General features: G+C 42.0%; 1 protein-coding gene across 7 annotated transcripts in view; it reads right to left on the minus strand.

Annotated features, from left to right (window-relative positions):
• TSNARE1 (t-SNARE domain containing 1) overlaps window positions 1-18,304 on the minus strand; it is a 506,791-nt gene that overhangs the window by 269,484 nt on the left and 219,003 nt on the right. For all 7 annotated transcript variants that reach the window (XM_040587253.1, XM_040587255.1, XM_040587249.1 and 4 more), the window contains 3 exons: window positions 5,315-5,405; window positions 3,016-3,090; window positions 1,489-1,545 (listed from right to left, as the gene is read on the minus strand). In XM_040587253.1, coding sequence (XP_040443187.1) covers window positions 1,489-1,545; window positions 3,016-3,090; window positions 5,315-5,405 — 223 coding nt within the window. The remainder of the gene's footprint in view (window positions 1-1,488; window positions 1,546-3,015; window positions 3,091-5,314; window positions 5,406-18,304) is intronic.

Here is an 18,304-nt window from a genome sequence, read left to right on the forward strand (position 1 = left end):
CAACTATCAAAACCAATAAATGTTTGAGGTCTGGAGGATCTGACCACCATTCAAGAATAAGCAATTTGTGACCATGCACAATACCCACGTTTAATACAGATCATGAGCTGGTGGACAAAAATAAGCTGTAACACTTCTAGAAATGCATAGCTGAAAAGCAACATCTGTCCACCACGGCTCCAAAGGTGGTGGTGGGAGCTCTCAATAAAGGTAAAGGAATTCACCAGCCTTTTGGCACACACAGCTTTAGCTTCATTAGCACTACCACCTGACACCAACTAAGGGACAGGAAGGTCTGATGCAGAATTGTGATTGCTTGAAACCTAGTTAATGCTAAAACATTGGTCCGCTGACTTGCCCTTTGGTGGTGTCATTCCACCCTTCTTTACAGAGAAGGATTAACGTTACAAGGAACAACTATTTCTTACACACACGTTAAAGAGGATATTGAAAATCAGGTGGCACAACAAGGTAAGGAATGAAGATTCATTAGAAAAGCAGAAAATCTACTGACTGCCCCTTAAAAACAAAGACAAGAAGATCAAGAATACCAGAAATAATCACTGAAATTAGACATAGAGTTCCACGGTGTGGTGGCATGATGTCAGCTGCAAATATCTAAAAAGCTTTTTAGTGTGTAGGACTTGAAGGGCCAAGCGAATCTCTGCTGGATGTGTACCACAGCTAACTGATCTCCTGGCAGCAAACCTGTCATTGAAATCTGTGGAGATTTGTTACATACACACACATATTACATATATAGTGTTTTGCATTACTATTTGTGAAAGACTACACACATATGTGTATACACACACACACATACATCTTTACAGTCTTAACCATGTTACATATGTGCACAGGCACACATACATTTAATTATATTTTAAATATACATACACATGCATGTACATATGAAACTAAATATATGCACAAGACTATAATGTATATACTGTGTTTACACACAGTATTTATTCATTGACAGAGTTCCTGCTATGGGTAAAAAGGAAAAAAAGGCTCTATTTGCATAGAATAGCTAACCACAGTGTAATGTATCCAAAGAATGCAGACAATATGACCCCTTTTAAAATGGATGACAAAGGTTTAATCAAATCTCCTCTCACTTCCTTCTAAGAAATTGCACTTGGAGTGTCATTTCACTTAGCTTACAAGCCCAGCTCCCAGGGAAGGGGATACAGGACTGCTCTTCGATATATTTCCGAGCAGACAAGACTCCCATAAAAAAAAAAACAGCTTCATGAGAACAGAAAAGCAGAGAATAATCAAACAGGTCTTACACATGTCTCTTTTCCCTGGGTCCTGTATCTTCCACCAGCAAAGATGGCATACATCTCTATTTCAAAACCACCTCACTGGCTTCAATGTAGATAGTGGGGGAGCACCATGCCCTTTAGCATCATTAGTGGGGTTAGAAAAGAGCCCTTTTTAAGCAATGTCCTTACTGTCAAACACAGACACACATGAACTTACCTGCTTGATACTTCTCTGCCCAGTAGGAAGCAAAGCTTTGGATTTGTCTGCTATTTTCTGTAAAAAATTAAAAAAAAAAAAAAAAAAAAAAAAAAAAAAGAGGGAAAGAAGGCTGAGAAAACAGAATCCAAGTATTTACGGAAGGAATCATATGAAGCTATTTCTTCCCCTTTGCAAAGAAAAGGACATAGAGAAAACTCTTATTATTTAGAAAAAGAAAGGGACTATAACCGTATTGGGAAGTTTGGTCTTGCAGGAATTAAAAAGTCTTCAAAGCTTCCAAAATGACAAGGTTATCAAAACTGAAACACGCATTTAAGAAACGACAGCTAGGACGTGGATAAGTAGCAATTTACCACTCAGATTGGTTTCCTGACGCAACTGGGCATTCACAGACTGCAGTGGCTAATTTTGGCACTTCTGAATTGATGATTTTTTTAAGAAAACAAATCAAACCTACACATACATTTCAGATGGATTGTACTCATGAATGTAAAACAAAAAAAGGCATTGAAAAGGTGAGTGTATATGGGGGTGGAGCCCTTTACCCTGACTACTTCCAAGTTCTCAAATACCGGTTAAAATAATTTCATTTAAGGACTCCACACTTGTGGGGTTTTTTTAAGAGGACAGAGAAATAATTAAAAATACGAGATAGCATTAGAGATAATGTATGGTTATTACATAATATGCATGATGCTGAAGTGCAATTTTATGTACTGTTATTTATTTATTTGTCCGTTAGATTATTTATTTTTTGACCGCAGGCAGCAAGTGTTAGAAAATCAATCGGTAGAGTGTTTCTAATAGAGATACATTATTAAGTGCATGTTGCCAGCCAAATTTCATTACACCTGTATAATTACAATATATTCCTCCCATGTGTTGCAGGCATGGGTCAAACTCACTAACGTAGTGTAAGTAAGGAACCAGAGTTCGTCCAGGTTTTATTTCCATTAATCAAGATATGTGCTCATACTTGTTACGGTAGGGGAGAGAGGCAGTTTGAAGATGGGAAATTTAAATCATTATCACTACAGCGTAATCTGTTCATCGGTACAGCCTCCCCAGGGTAAAGTGGAAGAGCAAGAAGCAAATGAAGGAGCTGGAGTTCAGGTTTTGTTTGTGTTATTAAACAGCTTGATCTTGGTGACAGGTCCAAACCACAAGACATGTTTGGAAACAGGGGCACTGTGCAATCACTTCTTCTCCCCTGAAAGTGGGGACACCCCAAAATAACATCATGCCTAAGTCAGGGGAACCACTGAAGGTCCTACCAGACACACAGCTGGCAAAAGCACAATTTTTTCGCTTTTTCCATTGCTGCTGAATTGTTCTGCAGTCACATGCGTGTGCATATTCCAATGTAACAATACACTGCTTGACTGATAAAGTAAGAAAGGACAGAAAAAAATACACATAAGCAGCTCTGTGGAGATGCTCCAGACTCCTGGGAGCCATGCTCGCTCACACTTAACACATTCCCAAACTCACAAAGGGAAGAGTGGAAGCAAGAGAGACCCTCACCTTCTGCACAGCTCCGTATCTCTGGATGGCATCTGACAGCTGGTTCTTCAGCCTGTCCAGCTGAAGTCGCTCTTGCTGTTTTGGAAAAAATAAAAAGAAGCCTAGTTAGCAGGTCTGTAGAGGTAAATTGAATAGTAGACTGTCTGGGACCATGGGAAATAGCCCTGATGGGAGACACCAAATAAACAAAGTAGGCACAAAGAATATTCAAAAAAACTCAGTTTCACTGGGGCTGCCACGTGGCTATCAGGTTTTATTTTGGGAAGGGAGCACAAGATGTTTTGATCTTTCAGGCCAAAGCATTTAAAAAAAGGCCACTTTTGATATTAAAAATAGCACTCCAGTCATGACTTCTGTGTGGTCTGCTATCTGAGCCAGACCCCTTCTGGAGCAGGCATATATTGTGGGACATTCTGCTGCCCTGCTTACTCCACGCAGGGGGTTTCATTCCGATACCAGTTCTTAAAGACTGAGCAACACACACAAACAAATACCCTACTGCTATCAAAAGAACAGAATGGTTGTAGCATGGTATGCTGCTTCTGCTTTCTAGAATCCAGCCTTGGATTACCTGCTGGAGAACCCCAGCTGATCCTCCTCTAAAAAGTCCTTTATACCATGGCAGAGTTCATCACTTCATTTGATGGCAATGGGCGATTTACCAGACCTGACAGTTCCATCAGCCACTACAACATTCTTCCCACCTGGCCTTATGCCTGGTTGTCAGAAACCAATCAATCTCCACGTTTTCCAAAACATGTACTCAAACACCACCACCTTTCTGTCTGGAGTGTTCTCAGAAGAAGACCCCAGTCTAGCCTGAGGTCATTACTCGATACGTTGCAAAATCACCGTTCTCAGATGGAGTCACCAAACCCAAACACTGTCAGGCAATGGAAATTCTCCGAGAGCTGTTCTACCCCTTTGATCTCAGATTTCAAGTGTGCAGGAGCTCACATCTCCGGGATTTATGGAGAAGAACGAACTGCGAGGAAGTGGGGTGTCAGCTTAAAAACCAAGTATCAAGCAAAACCCAATCTATGCTAAGACACTAAGCAGAAATATTCATTTTACAGCAATTTCAGCTATTTTAGGCAACCACTTAAGAATACAAAAGTAAGTTTTAAAAAGAATGGGATAAACATCTTTGATTTTTAATGGTAGCATTTTCATACAGAGTATCCCAGCCTTACAGCTCTTCATCCAAAGATTTAAAACGATTTTTAGAACAGGGCAAGTATCATTATTCCCATTCTACATACAAAGGTCTATAAACCTTATGTTTGTTACGTATGCAAAATAAGGTAAGATTGCCACCCTGAAAAGCTGACCTAATGGGTCAGCACTCATCCTACAAAAAACTCGAATTCCAGATAGGCGTCTCTATTTAAGTCCTTTGGGGTATGTTTGAAAGGAAGCCCTAAAATAGCCACATGCTATTTTACATCGGTCTCCTGCCTTGTATCACACTGATTTACACCAGTATCTCTGCCCCTGAAATACTATCAATTTGCTCAGTTGGACATCCTGGCTCCAATAGCTCCAGCAGCACTCGGAGCTTCCAGGGAAGCCAGAGAAACTCCCACAGTGCACCTTGTTGGAACTGCAATACTGCTGGAAAATAAGAAAGAAAGAAAAAAAATTCTCCGTGTGTGTATGCAAAGCAATACACAGAATAATGGTTCGGAAAGGACTAACTGTAAACCTCTAAATTAATGGAAAGCTTTTCATGCTGTGAGAAATGTTATGGGAGGAAAGTCTGCAATTGTACCAAGATCCCCAAGAGGGACACACCAACCAGCAGCCAAAACCCACCAGAACTACCTATTTTATATGAGGGACGAGAGCTACAGGCTTCATATCAAAATTTGTAGGTTTTATTACTCCAACTGCACACTGTTAGAAGAGTTAAAAAAAAATAAAATCTGTTACATTAATTGACCAGGCAGAAGCATAAGTTATTACCAATAGAGAGCAGCAAATTTATTCCTAATTAGTACTTTCACCCAAACTGAGGGAGACCCTGAAACAGGTGCGAGCTAGTCGAGGCTTTGTTGCTGAGCTCTTGATTTCCAACTCCACATGATCCAGTTTTGGAAGAAGAACTGGTTTCTGCAGCTGTTTTCCCCACTGGTCATTTATAAATGCAAGCTTTGCTTATTGTGTAACAGGAAAGGAAGTTATAACAAGACACGGAGCTCAGCAGCTTTAAAGCACCCACTACCGCTTCTTTATTTCATTATTTCCTCCTCCATAAGACCCAGCACTCCTCCCCAACAGCATCATGAATGACACATACCCTGGATGAGCCTCTGACAACCTCAGACAGCTGCTTGATGGCTTTGGTGCTCGTCGTGATGGTTTTATTAGTCTCTTGCTGGGTTGCGTGACTACAGAAGAGAAGAGAAGATGGGAATTGTAACTGAAATTAATTCATAATGAGACACTCACAGAAATGTATCAAGCTGCGGAGCAACTGAGACAACACAACACACAGCACATGGAGCCACAGTAGGATTATGTGAGTCCAGGGTCTTGACCAGCAAGGGCAGCCAGAAAGCTGTAGGAAATATTAGCAAGGAGCTGCCCAAAACATTCTCCCTGCGATCAGCACAAAGACAATGGCTGGGTGCCTGCGTAGTCAGGGGGAGGTGGTAAGATGAAAACAGGAGAGACCATCACACATGGTTGGTATTGCAAGTAAAATAGTCAAAAGAAGAGTTCCCTAGCAAAAAGAGACGGGACTGGGGAAATATCTGATGGCTTGTCCAGGAAAACTTCGGACTCAGAAGAGAAATCTGAAGAGACAGAAACTGAGTGGGACAAATCTACTTACCGAAACGGTCTACCTGCTAATGACATAGTACCTGAGGAAGGCACCATGAACACGAAGGTGCAGTGCTGCTTTATGAGCACTGAAACAAGCCAGCAGGGAGCCACACCAGTCCCCTCTCCAGTCACGGCTGTCCTTCTCCGTTACACCCTACGTTCCAGTACCATTGTTTCTTGCAAGCACAGGTTGCTGGCTTTGCTCTTCAGGACCACACAAAGCAAGGGGAAGAGACATAAATGCTGCCCAAAGCTATTCATTGGCTCAACCCAGCAGTTCTGCAGCTTTATCAGGTCAACAGGGAATTTTCTGCACCCTAAGCTGCCCCAGGGAGCTCTTCACAAGGTTTTAGTCATAAAGGGGTGGTTTTCGATAATGCTTCTGTCAAAAACTCCAGAAAGACACGAGGAAGACCAGGAGAAAATGATCTTTTTTCCCCCTTGGAAGACACGTTTGAGCCACAGTTGTATTGAAAAGACTCATTTGCCAGTACTGTTTGTTGTTTTTTTTTTTTTTTTCAGAGTGGGTAGAACTTGGAGTGAATGGAAGTTCCTTGATTAATAAATGTTAAAATGTTTATTTACAGCCCCTCTGTTCTGAAGACCCATGGACCGACCTGGCTGTTCAGCTCCTTCCTGCTTCTCTGTCAGTACTGATGAAGACCAGCTCTTTCAAGACTTATGTCAACCTTTTCAGTACCTCTTTTGAGGAACAAGGCCAGCCCCCAACCAGTCTTTACCAACTGTAACCTTAAACTATGTTGAGTATACTCAACATGCAATACACCAACTGCCATTTCCACCTAGTCAGGGAAGATGGGTATAAGCACCATGAACTGCGATATTCACCCCCACAGCAAAGATTTCTTCCACTTAGGTTACATCTCTGTGCACACAGCTCAGATGGAAAAGCTGTCTAGGATGAAAGTGCACCTAATTTTATGCATTGTACCTACCAGGTATACAAGCGATAACTTAGTGTATCTTGAAGATACCATCTCTTGGCTGCAGAACAGTAATTCAGATGTGTGTTAAGGGTTGAACAAGCACACAGAAGGCATGGACTCCTTTGGCACCACACAGTAAAGAGAAATAATCTCATAGAAGACAAGACTGGATCCAGTAGCTATTCTCAGGTCTCCTCAGTTAAATTAAGATACCATTTCTATATTCATTCATCAAAAGGCATTTTATTTATTTATGAACCGAGGACCCACTGTACCGGCTGACTAAATATATCGCTTTAAATCTGAGATGGAAGAGGTCATATCTACCACAGACACGTATACCACACTGTCATCACAAGACAGGGAGCTGGCAGTTGAATCTTTTCCCATTGCCTACCTTGAGGATTACACAGTGAACCTGATTTCCCATCTTTTAATCAAGAAAATCTTGCCACCAAGTGCATGAATGCCCTAAGCAGCAGTTTCAGAACTGAGGCTTCAACAAGTAATTCCTCTTAATGCAATGCAAGATGCTGGGGTTGATGTCCAGATATTTTGCAGACCTCATTAAATTATCTGCCCACAGAAACAGTCAGGAATTTACATACCAGCAATTACCCATCTCCAAAATAAAACGGCTTGTTAGACTCACACATCTGATCCTTCCCAATTTGTAAAGTTAAATAAAGTCTCCTTCATTTACATTCTAATGTAGATTTTGTTAGATGTCTTATGTAATAAATCTACACTGTGCACAAGCTTTGCACAGAACTGCTGCAAAGTAACTGGGAGTGGAGTACAAAAATAAAAGTTCTGCCTTTCACCTCTTCATTCAAAATGCACTTTAACCAACATGCTCCTGATTGACCTTGGCACTTCCCACCATGTTGTCAGCACAATTAACATCTTATTCTTCAGCCTCAGAGATAGGCTTAGGAATCAGACAGTAATTATATTTAATTTACATTAAATGCTATTAAGACCTTCATTAAAAAAGAGGCACTGAAACTCCACTCCCTGCAGCATTTTATTTTAATACGTAATGGTAACAAGATATGTCATCATCATTATTGTCACTGTAGTTGTTATTATCATTATTATTAGTATTTGTCTCCCCATGAAAGTGTGGAAGTTAATTAAAGGGGTGCCTCTGATGAATAAAATTTGCTTCTGAAAAAGTCCTTATTATTTTAATAGTAAGTTAAATACTCAGTCTGTGGAGATACCATGTGACTAAAATATAAATATTGCAGCAGACTGTTTTTTTCTACAGCATTACTCTGAAAATAAGCACTCTAAGAGTAAAAACAAAAAGGGCATCTCTTAGGAAGAGTCACATCTCTTGCTGTGCATTTCCGTGTGCACAAAGATTGCAAAAACAATGCACTAAATAATACAGGAGCTGCCACACTGCTGCCTAGGAGTTTCCTAAAGCTGCTATTTTCTTTACCAGAGAAGTATGGTCCACCGGTCCACCGAATCCATAATCCCCAGCACACAGCTGCCTGCAGTTTGTTCTCTGAACAATCATATCTCTAATTTATTTATCCAGTTTTAAGATGAGCGCAGTAAAGTGGCAGATGCGATGACGGCTGCTTCCCTTCTCCGCAGGGACAGAACGAAGGAGCTTAACTACTGTTTGCACCATTTCTTTGAGACACTTTGATGAATGACCAAGGCAACAAAAAAATAATCAGACCCTAAATGCAACAGCAAAGACCAAGAAGGGTAAGACTTCTCTCTGCCTCACCGTGCCTGCTGCCACTCACAATAATCCCAAAGAGGTTTGTTTTCTAGTTCCAGCAGGAGAAAGGCATTTCCATTTATAATACAGGGTATATCTTACTTTACTTTCATCTGATAGCTAATGTAAGAGCAATAATAAGCTTCTCAGGTGCAGATCAAAGACACCTTTACTGTACTGGCTTCAGCATCATTAGATTTAGTATTCCCTTTGGCACAGTGCAACCGCATAGCACTGGAGTAGCTCTATGCATTTAAGAGCCGGGTGGTCAAGTAGGTTTGGCTACAGTTAAGCCAGGTAGCTCAGCATAACGTAAGCTGCATACTTGTCTGCTGCACAGCCACAACACTTACTGCAGTTTTCTTGTACAAAAAGGGGAAAATCATAGTATGCAGAGCAGAGCACTGAGCTGCATGATCTGTGGCTTAAGCAGAAATAGGTTGAGTATCTGCATTAATATATATTCCATTGTTGTTGGAGACATAAATATGTAAGTGTGCATCCAGTATGCACAAGGAAACTGCTCACACTGTAAGACTTTAGCCAATTTCTTCCCTGTCTTACAGCTGGATTTTGTGAAGCACTGATGTCTGTGGGAGCTGATGATAGGCCTCAGCAAACTATAAATACATGTATATAAAACTTCATGCACTGAATGCAAGGGACAGCCATGGAGTAGCAAGGGGTACTAAGTCTCTGTGGCTTCTGTTCCTCTTTCTCCACTTAATCCAGGTGCTTAACTTCAGAGCAAAGCCAGCAGAGGTCCTTCATGGTCTGTGGAGAGGGGCACCTCCAAAGGTGCTGCAGAGGTAACCCACCACTTTTGGGTGTCTCCTACACAGCCAGGAAAATCCTACAGCAGAGCTAATGATATTTCAGAAACAGATGATCCAGGCCGACGTGTTCAACAGTTGCATTAGCAAACACTTACCTATAGGATGGAAATTTATGCTGCATTAGACCACCGTAACTTACTGCCCATAGACAGCCCCACACTTCATCCTCTAGGGCTGCCAGCTCTGCTTGTGCCTGACTAAGGCAGTGGGCATCTCTCCTCTATAAGTATTTATTGCAGATGTAAACAAAGCAGAAAGATGAGCTAGGAGGAAAAGTTTCACCAAGATGCCCTACAGAATCTTTACTGTATCATTACAGTCACCAAAGGAAGAAAAGCTAATTCTACTTGTACTTGTTCCAAACTGAAAATCACAGCTCTAATTTTTATTTTTTTTTTGTTTCTCCCCTGCCCCCTTTTGTCTTTAGGTCCTGGTTGTGCACATTGAGGAATCATTTACAACAGAGCAAAATAAGGGCTCAAATTCTTATCTGTCAGCAACCCCCTTTGCATAGATGTAAATGATCCAGCAGAATAAAAGTCAGGAGAAAAACAAACTGCTACTTCCAAGTTTCGAGACACAAAATATTATACCGTAAAAGCATCATAGATGTCCAGTTCTCCTGCCAATTGAAAGTATTAGAAGCGGTGCTATTTTTCTCTAGGGGGATTAGGGCATGTTCTGTGGTCGTGGGGGGAAAGAAGGGGAGGAATTTCAAATCCACCTGGCACAGGTGCTGCGTCATCTCTAGAGACAGGCACAGCTATAGGCTGCAGCTATAGCAGCTATGCTGTTCAGTGGTTCTGGATTCAACATACGAATTGCAGTCAGATAGCAGTCCCTCACAAATTTCATCACAGAAATGCAAACCTTAGAAAAATTTTCCACGCTATTTTCAATATCTATCAGGCACATATTTTTTTTTCTCTCCATTGCTTCTTAAAAATAAATAATAAAAAATTAAGAAGCAGTTATTAATAAAATAAGAAGAACGCTCGACACCTGCAAAATGCGACTAGTCTTTGCAGCTAGTTATTTATTGACCTACTACCAGCAATTCAAGTTTGTGTTTTTCAACTAAATTATCTCCAGGACAGCATGTAAGACCCCCTCTTAACCCCACATCACCTACAGATTAGTTCAGCATCGCCTCAGACTCCATCTGTCAAGTCATTACTGACAGCTCAGAGAGCACTCAAAACAGGACCCCACGGGAAGCAGCTTAACAATGTCATTGCCATTAGTCACCTCTCAAGTTATTTTTCCTTCTCCCACCCATACTATTCCTAAGTAAGTTTTAATTTTACAAGTTTCACTTTATTTCCTAATGAAAGAGCCCCTTGGATCCTTTGCAAACGCCTTGCCAGCACTGAGCTATATTACACCTCCTCTCCCTCATTATCCAGTAAGCCTCTTAGCTTATCAGAGACAGAAATTAATTTAATTCGTCATAATTTCATTTTGATGAACCCTGGTGCCTACTGATCATGACAGTAATTTTTCCCCCCCTCCAGGTGCTGATAAACTGCTTATTTCTTTGTAACTATTCTTGCAACTCAGGTAGTACAGAAGCAGACCATCTTCCTGCACCAGATTTCTGCAAAAAAAACCAGCAGGTCCCTCCCTTTGCAGCCCGAGGACCTCAGCTGCCCTCTGGCAGCTCTTCATATTTGCGAGCATTCCTGGTATTGCCCCCATAATCCTTTTAGCGCCCCAAGATAAATGGCATCAAACCGTGACTATTCTGATTGCTTTGCCTGTGCTTTCTAACTCTGTTGTGCCTTTCACATTTCTGCATTAACGAGTGGACCACGGCTTAACATCTGTCACGGAAAGGTTACCGGGATGTATCCCTGCAGCAATTCTCAGAGGCACAACCAAAGGTGTCGGTAGTAACACCAGAAAGCAGCTAAGCAACGTACAACCTGCAGATAGTTGTTACCACCCCTTTCTTCCAGTAATTTACTGCAGCTCTTTGCTGAAGCTGGGATCAGAGCTGCCTTTCCAGGTTTTTCAGAAACATGATGCTTACCTAAGGCTGAGGGTTGCTGCATTTAGGGCTCTGTAGCAGGAGTTAGTGGAGCCAGTCAACTTGCAGGGGGAGATGGGGAGAACTACACACTTTGAGTCCTGCATGTAGTCCACGAACACAGAAAATACTTTATACACCATAAAAGAGCATTAGAACCCATGTCCTTTCCTGGAAATTTGCAGACATGGATGCTGTCTTACGTTTTTAACCTATAAATCCCTTTGGAAACACTATGGATGTGGACTCCAAAATATGCAAACTTTCTCTTAGAACTTGCCTGTTGCAGAACACAGGCTGGAAGCTACAGACACAAAATGCAATAAACAATACACCAAATCACAAGGACTTTGTGCAGATAAAAAAGACGACTGGTGTATCTGCTGAAATACATTTTCAGAATTTATACTCCTGTAGAAATCAGCTCCTGCATTTCAGGGCAGGACCAGAAACAAAAGAATCCCGTGTCTCCCTGTTTATGAATTTACCAGCCATAAAACCCTCTATGGCAAGAGCTTACTGAGCGTGGGGCCGAGCCAGGGACATGCACAGGCTCCGCTTGTCACTGCTGGAGATGGCAGTCCTAGCTATTGTAATGTTAATCCCAGTGGCTACATCCCAATTCTAACCAGCAGCCCTATACAGCTGTGGGTCCATGGGTGGTGTTAAGAGCAGCACTTCACACTACGTCAGGCTTTCTGTCGTTGCTGGATGTCTGTGTTTTTAAATAATATGATGGGTTTTCATGATATCAATCATACAGCAGTGCATCCCCCTCACTGTATGCACCAGTTCTAGCTGATGAAGCAAACTGGATAGACTTGATGAGTGAGTGCGGGTGCACGGGTGTGCAAGAACATGTCATACACACACATATGTAGGGAAGACAGGGACAAATGGACAGGAGATAAATTGCACTGCAGATTAATTTAGCCTATTATCCTTCCCACACTCGCTCTCTTGGTTTTAGCATTTAAAGTGCGTTTAATACTCGGTATGGCACTGTGAAAAGTAAAGATGAAGGGCACTTTACTGATGTGAATGAGTGATCGATTGCTTTAGCTCTCCTTGAGAAACTATGCTGAAACCATCATTAATAAAAGAGCCAGCACTTTGTACCTTGGAGTATGGAAAGTTTTCGTGAAAAGAGATGTAGATCTTTTGAGGCTTTATTCTAATTTTAAAAGTTGTTTTTGCTGTTTCATGTGTTTTCTTGCCACCAAATTTTTAGGTGGAAAGAGCATCCAGAGCAAACATCTGCAAAAAAGGGAATAAATCACACAAATTTCTGAGATGCAGACATTTTCACCCTGAAAAATACATTTCATTTAAAAATAAAGCCAACTTTGCTTAAAACCAGGCAATTTTAATTGAAAAATGAATCCATTTCATTCAAACGACTGTGAGGTGTTTTGTTATTTTGTGAAGTGTGCAAGAAATCAAAGACAAACAAACAGCTTGAGACACCTTTCAGCTTGCTGTTATTATTTGTGTATTTCTACTTAGGGGTATTAAAGCACAAACACTCCTATGTGTATACTTAAATTAAGTGATGTGCCTAAACCCAGTTCCTCTATCAGGATTTAAGTGAGAATGAAAAGGCATTAGCAGCAATTGTACCACTGAAATTGTCAATGTGTAGCAAACAGGCTGTCTTATAAAGCAGTGAAATATGTCCACCCTTTGACTAGCGAGAAATCTAAAAGAAAGGCAACAACCAAGCAATTCTTTTGCAGTCTGAAGTGCAAAAACAGGTGGTTTATCATCTCTGAGAAGTTCAGTTTTAAGACTCGACAGACAAACATCCAGAAAGCACTGTGGCAGGGCACAAACATGAAGACTTTGTTCAACCATGGCAGGAATCCAGATCTACGGGTTTCAGAAGGCAGCACGTCGGCAAAGGAAACACATCTGAGGAGGTTACGCTGACCCCCTACTCCACTGCAGATGACAAATGAAGGAATGTCACCATAAAGGTCATAGACCAGCTTGGAGGAAAGTCTGATACACGCTGATCTCCTTAAGGGGTAATGTGAAGACACTGTTCCAAAAGAACAGCACCAACATCCAGTGGGACATCAGGTCTGTTAGAAATACACCTTTTAGGCACTGAAGAAAGCCTTTATTAACCTTCACATTGAAGTTAATAAATGTTGCACTGTAAATACCAATTAGTTAAGCTGTCTGGACAATGCAAATGGACTGGCATTTACAACAGATGTTGCTGACATGCAAAATCCACTAATGGTGAAGTATCACGCAAAGGAACTGAAACTGCTATTTGATTTGCTTCAGTACCATCACTGGCAGAGGCAGTGGCATAGCTTTTGGCTTCCAAGACAGATGTGTATGAACCCCACAGCATGCGCTTCTCCTGACATCTCTTTCATTTCCATCTGGGAACTCCATTCAGATGGGACATGATGATTTTGGGTTTAGTCACAAGTCTACTTGAAACATGGCTGCTCTGTAGAGTCCATGAGCAATGCAACTATACCATTCTAAATAGATAAGCATCTTTTTGACCTCATGGGTATCATACAGTACACACACACATACTTTTCTGTCCACAAAGGCACGATTTTAATATGGTTCTTTTATGTGCTGAAACATGCTCATGTTCCCCAATCAGAGCCTAGAACCCCTGTGCCACTCTCCCACACCTCACCTCCCTGGTCTCAACCATCACTCCTATGTGTCCTACAGAGAAGAAACTAAATTTTCTCTCCTTACAATTTCCACATTCCCAAAACTACACATTACACCAAAACCAAATACCATAACAATGGTCGCCAATTCCTAAAATAATACTAATTTAAAAACCATTCACACCAACACTTTGCTATTATAGTTCTACTGTATATCAGTCTCCCTAAACTCCGATGCTCCATTGCAAATCCATGTATTCCCAAAACATGACCCTGTGGTGGGTTGACCTTGGCTGGATGCCAGGTGCCCACCAAGCTGCTCTATTACTCCCCTCCTCAGCAGAAACAGTGCAGGGGTGGGGTGGTGAAAAAATAAACCTTTTGGGTCACGAAAAAGGTGGTTTAATGAGGCAATAACAAAGGTTGTGCATGAGGAAGCAAAGGAAAACAAAAGAAGTTATTCTCTACTTCCCATCAGCAGGTGATGTTGGGCCACCTCCCAGGAAGCAGGGCTTTGGTATGCGTAGTGGTTGGTACCGAAGACAAATGTTGTAAATAATGAATGTCCCCTTTCCTCCTCCTTTCTCTTAGCTTTTATATCTGAGCAGACATATGCCACTGGTCACTTTGGGCCAGCTGTCCTGGCTATGTCCCCTCCCAAGATCTTGCCCACCCCCAGCCTACTGGTGAGGCGGGGGGAATGCTGGAGAGCCAGCCTGGATGCTGTGCAGCGCTGCTCAGCAGCAGCCAACCCCCTGGTGCGTTGTCACCACCTTCCTAGCTCCCGGTACAAGCACAGCACCGTGAGGGCTGCCGTGGGGCTCAGCCAGACCTAGTGCAGACCCCAACCACATCCCCTGAGTTAGGACATGATCTCCTGCCCCATTATACCTCCATGCACTTATAAAGCATGGCCACTCACACCTCACAACTCCAGCAACTGAGACCAAGGTATCACGACCTCTCACTCTGGCCCTCTGACCACATCTCCTTTGATATGGGATGCCCAAAGCACCTCCTCACCCACCTAAAGCTCATCCCACATTTATACCTAACAATATCGTTAGCCAGAAGTGTAGCACTCGGCCTCCCTGGCACAATGATACTGGGACCATACTGGGAAGCTGCAAACTGCTGCTGCTTCACACAGAAGAAAACATCACCTTCACAGCTGCTTCCAAAGGTGGCCACATGCACTGCTGCTGAGCACGACCCCTGGCTACTTCACATAGCACGGGTTGGGGACCTCTGTTCTAACTAACGGCATTTCTCTTGATGCTGGGTATGTTGCATCTTTGTGACCAGCTCCATTAACTCCCCAGCAGGAGCAAACACAGAGGCATGAAGGGCTGCACAACACGGTCAGGTTTCCTCTCTGTTCCTCCTCTTCCTCTCCTAGAATGGATTTTGGAGTACAGCGGTATGCAGATAGGGGACCAGCTGGAGGAAAGATGTTTCAAAGTACAAAGCGTAAAAGTTGAAGTTGGTAACAGCACTGGCACTTTCTGAACACACTCCCTTGAGGCACTTGTGCCAAGATCTATTTTTCTCTGATTTTTTTTGAGTAAGAGACAGGATGGGAAAAAAAAGTGAAAATAATATATTGCAGAAAACAGTTTTAAAATATGTTTGCTTGAGAGCAGAATTTTTTTTTTTTTTCTGCAGCTTTATTTGTTTTCATATTGCACTTCATTCTCAAAAAGCACAGAGATGACTTAAAGGAATTGTGCTGGGAAGAGAAATGAATCTCAGCAGCCTACTTACCACCTATTGCTCTATCCCATATACTTCATATGCCTCTTTAAATCTGACATCTCTGCAACTTTCTGAACATAAGGGCAAGCTGTGAAGTGCAAGGGAAATTAATATATTTATCCTGCACAGAGTGCAATACACTCAAAATACAGAGTTCTTGATCTCTAAATGCTTTCCTTCCTAACTCCTTCATTGTCCTTTCCATTCAACTTATGTTTCACTCTGCCTTGCATTGCCTTTCTAGTAACAATTTAATTTAGCAAGCACAAAGATGTCTCTGTCTCTTTTTAGGAATGATTAAGTTTCAAAAAAAGAGACAAAATCTTAAAAGAAATGCTACTGGTGAGGCTTCTCTGCTCATCAGCCCTACATTTCATCAATTTAAAGATCCTCCAGACTCTCAGGTGACAATAATGCATAATTTCCAATGTACCACAAGTCGCTCTTCCCCACCACCCTCCAACTGACATCAGATCATAAAGCAGTGTAGCAGTTAGAGTACAAAAACACAAGGCACTTTATTGGCCCATAAAACACTTGCAAGAGCAGCCATGTGAATGAAGACCCCATTTTGTGGGGCAATAAATTTTGCACTAGCACCCAAAAGGCATTGCAATTGCAGGAATTGTGCAAATCACCTTACACGGTCCATGACAAAACATCTTAGGTTGTGTCCAGAAGGACATATACCTCCAGAGGGAGAGCAACAATTGAAATGCACGGCCAGTGGTCCAAAAAATTAAACTTCAAAGAGATAACTTCCCTTATAGGAATGGTGTACAAATATATAATAGAAGGATAAACAAACAGGAAAAAAAAAGAAAAAAAAAAGGAAAAAAAAGAAAAAAGATCTGAGGAAGTTCATTATAAATCAACAGGCTTTGAAGTTTATTTCAGGTAAGGCAAGACTATCTTTTTCTGCTGGAAGAGGGCAACGGACCAAGCATGTAATGAACTCAGGTACAGAGACTCTCTGTTTACAGTGAGGGACAAGGGGAATATCCAGTTGTTCCAACCCATTGAAATGTGAAAACTCAAAGTCCCGACATCAGAAACCCCTGCTGCTGATAGCGAATTTGTTCTCTAGGGGGAAGAATGGATTCAGTTTAAGAACTGCTGTGAAGAGTCCAATGCAGGTACTCAAATGATGAAAATTACCTGATGAAAGATCAATAATATTTCTCCTTGCCCTGAATTGAGGCTTATGTGCAGAATAAAATATTCCAGGGACTGATTCATTGTCGCCTTGCTTCAATGCAAGCTACTGTAAATGTAACTAAGCTAGGAAATCATGTTATGATCATGTTGTAAAAATCATATTGCATTTTTGCAGGTAGGGGAAAAAAAAGAAGAAAAAAACCCCAAACAACAACCTTGAGAAAGTCACACTCCATGCAATGTAAAAGCAGACAAATCCACCCAAACATCTTTCCTTGCAGTCTTAGTGCTTAAAAACAGATTTTCATACAAAATGGAAAATATGCAATAGCTGCCAAAAGGTTGTGCACATGGATCCAGTTGACAAGTTACTCGATACGGCAACAGTATCCATTAAAGGCCCAACGCACCACAGGAGAGGTGTTACTGAGGCATGTGACTGACTTCTCCTTTTAAAATAAAGGGATCTTACATCAAAACAGAGTCAGGGTGAAATGCAAGAAGCTAAGGGGAAGGATCTGAAATATGTATTTTTTTTCCCTTTCTTTTCCAAATGGACAGAAGAGTTTGTTCAGCTGAAAATTGACTTCTTGAGTACCGTGAAAAACTGGAAAAATTCAGGGACATGAGATCTCGAGTAAATGATGATGGCTTGGCTCATAAGGAGCAGAAAGAGATTTTTCCCTCCAGTGTGGCCAGCAGGACCAGGGCAGTGACCGTCCTCCTGTGCTCAGCACTGGTGAGGCTGCACCTCGAACCCTGGGTTCAGTTTGGGCCCCTCACTGCAAGAAAGACATTGAGGTGCTGGAGCGTGTCCAGAGACGGGCAACGGAGCTGGGGAAGGGTCTGGGGCACAAGTCTTATGGGGAGCGGCTGAGGGACCTGGGGTTGTTTAGCCTGGAGAAAAGGAGGCACAGCGGGGACCTCCTCACTGTCCACAACCACCTGCAAGGGCTGTAGGCAGGTGGGGATTGGTCTCTTCTCCCAGGTAACAGGTGATAGGACAGGAGGAAATGGCCTCAAGTTTGTGACAGGGGAGGTTTAGGTTGTTTATCAGGAAAAAATTCTTTCCTGTAAGGGTTATAAAGCCCTGGAACAGGCTGCCCAGGGAAGCGGTTGAGTCACCACCCCTGCAGGTATTTAAAAGATGTGCAGATGTGGCGCTTAGGGACATCGTATAGTGGTGGACTTGGTAGCGCTGGGTTAATGGTTGGACTCAATCTTAAGGGTCTTTTCCATCCTAACATTTCTGTGATCCTATGGTTAGGAAGTGGACTCTCATGCTGAAAAGAAACATGTCTTCTGCCCTTGTACCTTTAATCCTGGACTGCCTATTAAAACGG

The sequence above is a fragment of the Falco naumanni genome, chromosome 3 (assembly GCF_017639655.2).
Source record: "Falco naumanni isolate bFalNau1 chromosome 3, bFalNau1.pat, whole genome shotgun sequence".
Lineage (NCBI taxonomy): Eukaryota > Metazoa > Chordata > Aves > Falconiformes > Falconidae > Falco > Falco naumanni.